We start from the raw sequence: 10,547 nt of genomic DNA, 5'->3' as shown, positions 1-10,547 counted from the left end.
TTATTTATTTTGCCACACGGCACGTGGGATCATAGTTCCCTGACCAGGGATCGAACCCTCGCCCCCTGCGGTGGAAGTGCTGAGTCTTAACCACTGAAAACTCAGGATAGGCATACTTTGCCTAGAGCCTCCTTATTGTTAAAGACCTATGGACCTGATGTGACCCTAACTAAGCCCCACCTCATATTACAAGTCCTTGGCCAAAATCCTAAATTTGGAAGAATGGCATGCCTGAGTGCTAGGACAGGAGAGAATCTGTGCCTATTACTTTCCTTCTACCCAGAGAAAGAACCCCAGATCAGCTTTTCCACAAAAGGAGAGTTTCCCAGATGCCACCCATACTTGGAAGAAGCCAGGTTGAAATACTAATCAAGTCAAACTTTCTTGATATTACTCTATCTTTCCCCAGGAGGGCTGCACTGAAACAAATTCGGACACCTGTGGCCTCCTCCTTCTATGCAAAGCAAAAAGCCAGCAGCAACCCCAAGCTGATAAGACTAACCTAAAGAGCAAATTATGGTGTAATTTCCTATGCTGATACTTTGTAGTTAATTTAAAAAAAAAAGGTTTCATTTTCCTACTGGTCTGATTTCACAGGAACATTTTACCTGTTTTTGTGAGGCATTTTTTCTCCTGGAAGAGAGGCGCTGATTGGTCCCACATGACTGACAACCTGGTGTAATGAAAATTTCCAATGTAAACTTATTTTCCCTCAGTTTCAGCAATTTTAAATCTATATATAGAGATATCTTTGTCAGAATTGCATTGTTAGCTTCTCCTGGTAAACTGATTGTCTCACATTGTCAGTGCAAATAGAGATCTATTAATGGGTCTCACCTCCCAACTGATCCCAATGCTAGTCTGCTTACTGGCATGTACCAGCAACTTCGTCCATGGACACAAGTGCGATGTTACCTTACAAGAGATCATCAAAACGCTGAACATCCTCACAGCAAGAAAGGTAAGCTATCTGGTACCATCTCTCCAGATGTTCTGGTGATGCTGTGCATATTTCTTAGACTGTGAAAAGAAAATAACAGCTTCTAGAGAGTTGGTAGTTGGTGGTTGGTGATAGGATGGGGAGCAGTGTGGAGACTTTTCTCCTGGCACCTTTTTCACCCAAGGGACCACAGGAAGTTTTCTCAGTTTGAGGGAGTCAGAGCTGCTCAGCAAGGCTTACCCTGTGCAGTTGGAGGTAACTGTGTCTCTTGCTCTCTCGTTCCTGCCTGGGCCAAGAACTTGTGCATGGAGCTGCCTGTAGAAGACGTCTTTGCCACCACAAAGGTAAGAGCTGTCCCGGGTCTGCTTTGGCAGATAGGTGACTTGGTGAGGAGAGCCATCCACAAGTGTTCGAACAAGAAATTTTTTTTTAACATAAAGGGAACAGGCCCAAATTAACTATAATGGGTAAAACGTTTTCAAAGACTGAGAATTCTGATCTTTACTCTCAAATACATTTTGGTGTTTCTGGTTTCACTTGATTTAGAAGATGTATAATAGAAAGCTTGGGTTTTGTAGTCATAATTCAGATCCCAGTCCAGGAAAAGCTCTTTAGGATTTTACCCAACCCAGGTCGAGTACCTGGAATATAGGAGGCACTCAATAAATGCTGTTGAAGGAGAGAATTTTTCTGGCCCATATATTTCTGAAAAACCAAATACTCTCACAAAAACAGATATTGAGATTACACGTTGAGAGAGCTTTCATTTTGTCTAAGAGACTTCCTATGGCAACAGGAAAGGTATCGCCAGAGCCCCTCCTCTTCCGCAGCCTGGTCACCTAACAGCCCACCGGCTCCGGGCATGGCTGTCCAGAGACCCTCATCTTGCTCTGTCCTGCCAACTCCCCTCTGGCCTGTCCAGAACCGTCCTGCTGGACAGGGGCCGACATATCCCTGCCTCCGGCTGCTCCTACCAGAGCATCTCACCTTTCCTCCTCCTGCTGCATCTCACCCCCACCCCCCGATCTGCAGTGGGAGGAGATAGATTTGACAGCTGATAGTGCATTTTTCTCTGACAAACACATGACTACAGCCATATCAATAGCTTTCTGCACATCAGTTCCTGTTTTCATGGAAACACACGACTGAGAATGAAAAACCCAAAGCTTCAATTTACCAGTGGTCTCCTAACCACCTGCTTTCCACATGTACTAGACTTGGCCAGGAGTGAAGCCCTATGGGTTGGGCAGGGCCACACCCCAGCACCCAGGCCACAGGGCAGGCCTGTCCTGCTCGTGAGCAAAGCTGGTCTTCGGGCCTTTATCTGGACTATCTCACTTCATTAAAGATTATTCCAGGAGTCTGATATACAATGATATATAATACTGTAATTATATAATAGTATATAATATAAACGTATAATACATAATATTATATAATACATATTATATAATTTTATCCTTCAGAATCTCATCCCATATCAGACTGTATCTGTCCATCAGCAGATTGGAAGGACTTGGAGATTTTATATATATATATAAATTTATATATTATATATATATAATGTATTGATACTTTATATATCTCATATATTAATATTGTATATATATAGAAATAAAATAGCCAGGAGTCCACTGAGCTGTGCTCTAGGCTCTCCAGAGGTTGGCTGCACTGCTGGGAGGGTGCTGCCAAAGCCAAGGGCAGGGCCCCAGCAGAAGTGCCGAGGGTTTGGAAGTGAGACAGTCTGTGGCTTTAGCCCCAGTTCTGCCATTAACTAACTATGTGGCCTTTGGTAAGTCTCCGCACCTCTTTGTGCCTCAGTTTCTACATGTGAAGATTTGAAAGCAATTTTGAAAGTTGGCTGGAATCCAACTCTTGAGTTAGTGGAAAATGGTATTGTATGATATAACTCCTGATTAAAGGCAAAAACTGGTTGTAGAGAAGCAATCATTCTAAGAAAGAGGCCAGCGTTAGGAAATGATCAAACCCTCCATGACTGCGAGCCCAGTGCGACCCCACTCTGGGCTGCTCTAGAAGACCCAGCCAGCCCTCACCCCCGCCAAGGTGCAGGCCAGTCCCCGCTGCCTTCCTTCACTCTTACCTATCTCATGCCTTCTCCCGAACTGCTTCTATTCCTCCTGGATTAACAAGCTTGTTTTTCCATTCTTCTCTTTTCCTCAAAGACTCAGCACTGCTTACTTATCTATTAAGATACTTCAGAACAAAGAAAGGTTGTTATTTTCAAAACCCACAAAGATGCTACGTGGGAGGAAAAGTTACTTCTTTGTGTTCTCAAGAAGAACATCTTTCCAAAGTCCAGCATATTCATTTTAGTGCTTTTGGGGATCAAGAGGTCCATTATGCCCAAATTGGGTGGCATCCTGCTCTTGGCAAATGCTGGAAGAATGTGCTGATCTAAATCCTGGGTTCCACATGCAATGCCTCCCGAGTGTCTCTGAAGTTAGGTGGTCTGAGGAAGAGAAAGGTGGAAAGCAAGCAAGCTGGCTGGCCTAGGAAGGACTTCTTGGGTGGACCATTAGTTGGAGGTATTTCCTACTACCAAAGGGAGCAAAAGTCCATAATTTTTCAGAGAGCTCTATGCCAACCCTCAAATCTTTTTTTAAAAGTGAAAGTAGAGGATTCTTTTCATACATCACATTCGCTGACTAAATTTGGGCATAAGTGGAGATAGTGAATACAATACATATAGGATGGATCTGTATGTCCTTAAATGAAGCTAGTCAAGACCCATTAGAACTCTAGCAGAATCCCTGCACCAAAGTCTCCCAAATGGTGTGCCACCACTTCTGTATTCCTATGAGGGGTGGGCTTCTTTCTGGCAGGAGACCAGGCCTCCCTTTTGAGCCTCTTTCCTGAGCAGTTCTGAACTGCAGAGTCCGCATGGCTCCTCAAGGTATGCCCTAAGCAAGACACACTCAGGCAGCGAAAGCTGGACAAGCAGTCGAAAAAGTGGGCGGTCAGAGTGTCATCCTGTTGCCGCAATGCCAATGGAACTAAAACATTAAGGACTTTAACTAAAACTAGTTAAAGACCCTTAGAATTCCTTCTTTTAAAAGTTTTCCATTTGATTCAAACTCTTTTCTATACTTATCCTAATCACCTTTAGAAAGTCTTTTGAAAAATATCTTTATTTAGTTATTTTTAAAGATTTTTTCATGTGGACCATTTTTAAAGTGTTTATTGAATTTGTTACAATATGGCTTCTGTTTTATGTTTTGGTTCTTTGGCTGCAAGGCATGTGGGATCTTACCTCCCCGACCACGGATCGAACCCGCACACCTTGCACTGGAAGGCGAAGTCTTAACCGCTGGACCACCAGGGAAGTCCCTGAAAAATATCTTTAGAGGGTGTTTTCCTACCTTAAATGGCTACATACTCAAAACTGAGACAGTATAATTTCTAAGCTCCTAGCCAACGTTTTAGAAAAGGCTCATCAGATTTTGATGGACAAATAAGCAAAGGATCTCTTCTCTTTTTGGCATTCTTGAACCTCATTGTTCTCTCTCCAGCAACATAGGCGTCTGCCTCCATCTGCATACTCAGCTAGTGTCTGCCTTCTCCTTGGCCTCGCCACCTCTGCTCACCCACAAAGCCCCCCAGAGGTATGGTGATTTATGGGAGGTTTCTTGACTCCCAGAGCCCAGAGATACTGGTGCTGCTCTTAAATTTCCAGCCAGAGTATACGCCCTTTGGAAGGACATGTACTTCATTAAGTACATACATGTCCTTCCAAAGGCCCTGCCCATGGGCCGTCAAGCTCCACAGCGGAAAGGGGAAGCTTTCGTAGTCTAGGATTCTGGCGCTTTGGTCTGGGTCAAGATCTTCCTGGAAAAACCCTAAAATATGAACTGCACTCCTAGAATTTAGCCTAAAGAAATAAGAGATGAACACAAAGATTTATACAGATGGCTTGCTGCCACTTTATTTACAGAAGCAAAAAACTGCAGTGATAGGGGATTGACCAACTATGGCACAAATATGCCCTAGGTTCCTACACAGCTCTCAATCACATGTTCTTAAATATTACTGAATGATGTAAGAAATTGCTAGTACTATATGTTAAGTGTAAAAAGGTTATAAAAGAGTATCAATAGTTGGTCCCTATTGCAAAAAAAAAAGTATTAAAAAATCTGGAGAGATAGTTAGCAAAATCTTAACAGTAGTTCTCTCTGGCTAATGGGATAATGAGTGAATTCACTTTTGTTGAATGTATATTACTTTTTTTTTTTTTTTTTTTTGCGGTACACGGGCCTCTCACTGTTGTGGCCTCTCCCATTGCGGAGCACAGGCTCGAACAGGCTCGAACCCGTGTCCCCCTGCATCGGCAAGCGGACTCTCAACCACTGAGCCACCAGGGAAGCCCCCTGTATATTACTTTTATAGTAAAAAGTTTGGTAATCTGAAAAAATACGGAAGACCCTAGAAAGCTGCTTGGACAGTGCTTTTCACATAAATCCCCTGGAGATCCTGTTAACGCACATTGTGACTCAGTGGGTCCAGAGGGAGGTCTGAGATTCTGCATTTCTAACAAGTTCCCAGGTGACGCCCACGCTGCTGCTTCATGGGCCACATTTTGAGTGGCAAGGAACAAGAGCAGGTCCTGGCAGAGGCTGGAGACAGGTTTATCTGAGCTGGATTGGGCTCAAGCTAAGACACCCTCCAGGCTCCGGGCCTTTGTTCTTCAGTGGAGAGAGAGAGGATACACCAGGCCTGACCAGGCCGAGACACATTCCCTCTCCCAGGTTCTCAAAAAGAGCTGGTTCCGCACTTGTACAAGCCCTCTTCTGAGGCTCAAAGGTCCCCAGGAAGAGCCATGTGGCCAGACTCACACCAGGGCTGCCAGCACTCCAAGGAGGTTCTGACCCTGCACATTCGAGGCTAGAAGCCCCTAACAGAAACTCTGTCCAAGGCCCAGCACCCTTTCTCAGAAGCTTCCCCTCATCTCCCCAGGCCACACTCCTGGGGCACCTAGCTCTGATCCTGGCACTCACCTCTAGCTGTGTGGGGACATGTATCTCCTCACACTGCTACTTCCCATGGGGAGGGTTAAATGGAGAGTGCTGGCCAAAGTGGCACTGTCCAGGTCAAAGGATGGGCATTCATTTATTCAACAAACATGTGGGATTTCCAGGGAACCTGGATTCAAAAACTATAAATTACAGGAATAAGACAGAGCAGACTCTGATTACGAGCTGATGTACATACAACTGCATCCACAGAAAGAAGAGCTTGCATGGGATAAAGAAACAGACATGGGTTCTAGACAGATGGCCCCGCATGCAAATCCCCACTCTCCCATTTACTTAGTTGAGTGACTTGATTCAGGTACCCCTTCAGCAAAACCCTCCAAGGGAAAAGAAATTGGGAGGTTTCAGGAAAAGGCTGCTGCATTTGCAAGTAACTGGAAGAGGTTGTTTACTGTGACAAGCAGCCTCCATTCACATGGCAGGAATACTTGAATACCTGATCCACAGGTTGAGCAAATTTACCTTCTCCACTTGTCCTTCTGGAAAGAAGAAATCAGAAGGAAACATCTCTCTCCAATGTTCAAAATCAAGCTAGCAGTGGCTATCTGTGGAATTTCTCTTTCTAGAACACAACTGAGAAGGAAACTTTCTGCAGGGCCGGGACTGTGCTTCGGCATATCTACAGATACCACAAGTGCTTCAACAAACCCCTGAGTGGACTTCACAGGAACCTCAGCAGCATGGCAAACATGGTAAGCTGCATTATGCCAACAGCTTGCCTTCCAATGGATGGCAGCCTTACTTCTAAGATATTTCTCCTTATGAATAGTAGTACCCTTGGTTAATCAACCCATTCATTCATTCGACAAATATTTGTTGAGGCTCTGTGAGTGTTGCTTACAGGTACTGTTCTAGGCACTGGGGATACAGTTCTTGCTCTTACAGAATGTTGTAATGGGTGAGTGAGAAAAGCAAACAAACATATAATATGATTCCAGTAGTGATAAGTGCCATGAAGAAAAATACAGGAATAAAGAACATACAGGGGTCCTGAGGGAGAGGGCTGATTTAGTAGTTGGTGACATCATCTGAGCAGATATTTGAATTAAGTGACAGAGCCGGCCATGTTACTGATTTGGAAGGAATATGCCAGGCAGAGGGAACAGCTGTGCAAAGGCCCTAAGGTAGAAATGAGCTTCATGTGTTCAAAGATTAATAGGAGGGCCTGGATCAGAGTGAGGGAGGAGGATTTTAATAGGAGATCACACAGGGCCTATGGATTCTGCCCCAAGCATGGTGGGAAACTCCCACAGGGTTTTAAGCAAGGCAGAGACCACGATCTGATTTATGTAATTTTTAAAATGATCATTCTGGCTACTGTGCAGTAAATAGACTGAGTAGGGGTAAGCATAGAAGCAAGATGGCCTGTTGAGAGGCTACCACAGTATTCCAGCCTGCAGACGATGGTGGGTGTGACAGGGTGGAAGCAGCAGACATTGTTAGATTTGGGATATTAACCAAAAATAGAGCCAGAAGGACTTGCTGACACATCTGTCGTGGGGGTGAGGGAAAGAGTAAAACGTGGCCTCCTGATTCCTAGCCTGGGCCCCTTGGGGAATGGTTGGTGCTGTTATCAGATATGGAAGACTGGGGGTGATCAGGGCTGGTGGCTGAGCTTAAGGTCAGGAGTTGAATTTTATACATAGTAAGTCTGAGGTACCTACTTAATAGTCAAGTGAAGATGTTGATAAGATTGTTGAAAAAGTCTGAAGCTTAAGGGAGATGTCAGAACTTGTGACATTAAGTGAAGAGTTCTTAGAAAGATGTTGTTTAAAGCCACAGGCCTGGACTTCTCTGGTGGCGCAGTGGTTGGGAATCCGCCTGCCAATGCAAGGGACATGGGTTTGAGCCCTCTGGTCTGGGAAGATCCCACATGCCACGGAGCAACTAAGCCTGTGTGCCACAACTACTGAGCCTGCACTCTAGAGCCCGCGAGCCACAACTACTAAAACCCACACGCCTAGAGCCCGCGAGCCACAACTACTAAAACCCACACGTCTAGAGCCCGTGCTCCGCAATGAGAGAAGACACGGCAATGAGAAGCCCGCGCACCGCGAGGAAGAGTAGCCCCTGCTCACCGCAACTAGAGAAAGCCCACGTGTAGCAATGAAGAACCAACGTAGACCCAACGCAGCCAAAAAAAAAAAAAAAAAAAAAAACAGGGCCGCTTTAAAAAAAAAAATGTCACATAAAGAAAGAACAAAATCCAAGGACTGAGCCCAGAGGCACTCTAACATATAGAGGTCAGGAAGAGGTGGGTCCAGCAAAAGAGACTGAGAAGTAGCCAGTGAAGTAGGAGAAGTCAAAGAATGTGTGGCACCCCAGAAGGCAAGTGAAGAAACTCTTTTAAGAAGAAGGGAGTGATCAACTGTGTCAAATGTACTAACAGGTCAAGAACGATGAACACTGAGAATGGCCACTGGATTTGTCATGAGGGAGGTTACCGGTGATGCTGATATAAATGGAGATTCGGGAATGAAAGCCTGACTAGAGTGGATTCCATAGAGAATGGGGCTGGGGAGGAGTGAAAAGAAAGGGGCACTGAGTATAAAAACTCCTTCGAGGTGCTTTTCTATAACATCGCAGAGAAATAGAACAATAGCTGAAGGGCAGGTATGGCGTGAAGGAAGTTCTTTTAAGGTGAGGTCTATATGGAGCATGTCAGTATACCAGTGGGAATGATCCAGTAAGAGGGGAGAACTGATGGTAGGAAAGAGGCAGAGCCAAGAGTGGATGTTATCTAATGCCAAGTAGAGGAATTGGGGACATTCATCCCCTCCCTGCTGCCTTATTTACAAGGTAATAAAACAGGGAGATGACACTACACTGTCTTTTTTTTTTTTTTTTTTTTTTTTTGCGGTACGCGGGCCTCTCACTGCTGTGGCCTCTCCCGTTGTGAAGCACAGGCTCCGGACATGCAGGCTCAGCGGCCATGGCTCACGGGCCCAGCCGCTCCGCGGCATGTGGGATCTTCCCGGACCGGGGCACGAACCCATGTCCCCTGCATTGGCAGGCGGACTCTCAACAACTGCGCCACCAGGGAAGCCCTCATTGTCTCTTTTGAGCCTCTTAATTATCTTAGGAAGTAGGCGCTATTGTTCCCCTTTTACAAAGGAGGAAACTGAAGCTTTTATAAACGAAGTAGTTTGTCCTAAGCAATGCAATTAATAATTTGGTAGAGCTGAGATTCAAACTGAAGCAGTGGCCTGGTGGTAGGTACCAGGAATCCTTTCCACCTGAAGGGCTGCCAAGCTATGATGTTTCTGGTTAATGGGCAGGGGGACTGAATCTCTCTCTCAGCAGTCCAGATGGCACAGGCTCAAGATGGCAACAGGCAGGTCTGAGCCTCCACCTTCATGTTACGTCCCTGAGCAGAACCTAGCTGTGACGCACCTCTCCAGGGATGGCCACACCCTGAAGGCAGACAGTGATGGTACAGTGGCCATTTCTAGGAGTGTAGGTAGCATGCACCAAAAACAGGCAAACCCTGTTGGCCTAGTAGAGTCAAGCCAGACTGGAGGCCCTGGTTTGATCACTGCTCAGGTGGCAAGTGGCAGCATAGGCTTGACCCAGGTAGACAGGCATGAGCAAGACTCAAATACTTAGCAATGAAAACTAATGAAATGTTTCTTTTGTAGACCTGTTCTGTGAATGAAGCCAAGAAGAGTACGTTGAAAGACTTCTTGGAAAGGCTAAAGATGATTATGAAGGAGAAATACTCAAAGTGTTGAAGCTGAATATTTTAATTTATGAGTTTTTAATAGCCTTATTTTAAAAATATTTATATATTTATAACTCATCATAAAATAAAGTATATGCAGAATCTGACAGCATGATGTCATTTTAATGGCATAGACTATATTTACTTGCCAACTTTTGGGGAAACCAATTTAATTTACTGAGAGACTAAAATTGGTGTGGGAATTAAAAAGGAAAGACCACTTCCCTCTCAAGGAGTTCCCTTTCTCATTGGGGACATAATGCATGAAATGATTAAAGAATACAAGGCCACACAAGATGTAAATGATAATTAAAAGAGCTTGCAGAGTGGGTCCATAAGTCCCACTGACTATCAAGTAATTCTGAATTTAAAAAGTGTCAACTGGATGCTTAGAACATTCTTTTCCCATTGGCACAAGGGTTGCTATATTGAGTCCACGGTGGGGAAATAATTCTAGCACACTACCTGGCACTGCAGTGAACAATATTTAATGTCCTAATAATGTAAATTCTTTTGATTCTCAAGCTTCGAACCAATAGAGAAAGCATGGAAGACTTAATTATGGTTACAGAACAGACTAAATGCTATCAAACTGACAACAGAAAAGGAATAGCTCAAAATGATTGAGAGGTAAAAGCAAAAGCAAAGATAGAGAGGTGGGGCACCAACACTGTCTAAGGTTGATGGAACAAGAGACTTAAGTATTTATTCAAACTTGGAAACGTAACAGAAGATCTAAAAATAACTTACTATAAAAAATTTGGAAGGGGCAGTATAAATAAGGTAAACTCTCACTTTTCAATGAGGAAATCAATACAAAATATCTAAAGTTGATTAA

General features: G+C 44.4%; 1 protein-coding gene and 1 long non-coding RNA gene across 2 annotated transcripts; one reads left to right on the top strand and one right to left on the bottom strand.

The window, feature by feature from the left end:
- Positions 1–607: 607 nt before the first annotated feature.
- On the bottom strand, positions 608–7,841 carry LOC117196608 (uncharacterized). Its single transcript, XR_007476222.1, has 4 exons — positions 3,042–7,841; positions 1,181–1,322; positions 916–1,020; positions 608–673 (listed from the first exon to the last, which is right to left on the bottom strand). It is a non-coding gene; the product is annotated as an uncharacterized LOC117196608 (long non-coding RNA).
- Positions 662–9,816, top strand: IL4 (interleukin 4). Its single transcript, XM_004279901.3, has 4 exons — positions 662–961; positions 1,237–1,284; positions 6,555–6,680; positions 9,627–9,816. The coding sequence occupies exons 1-4, from the start codon at positions 827–829 to the stop codon at positions 9,717–9,719; spliced, it is 402 nt and encodes a 133-aa protein (XP_004279949.1). The 5' UTR covers positions 662–826; the 3' UTR covers positions 9,720–9,816.
- The last annotated feature ends 731 nt before the right edge of the window (positions 9,817–10,547 follow it).

The sequence above is a fragment of the Orcinus orca genome, chromosome 3 (genome assembly GCF_937001465.1).
Source record: "Orcinus orca chromosome 3, mOrcOrc1.1, whole genome shotgun sequence".
Taxonomy (NCBI): domain Eukaryota; kingdom Metazoa; phylum Chordata; class Mammalia; order Artiodactyla; family Delphinidae; genus Orcinus; species Orcinus orca.
This window is presented reverse-complemented; position numbering and strand designations above follow the sequence as displayed.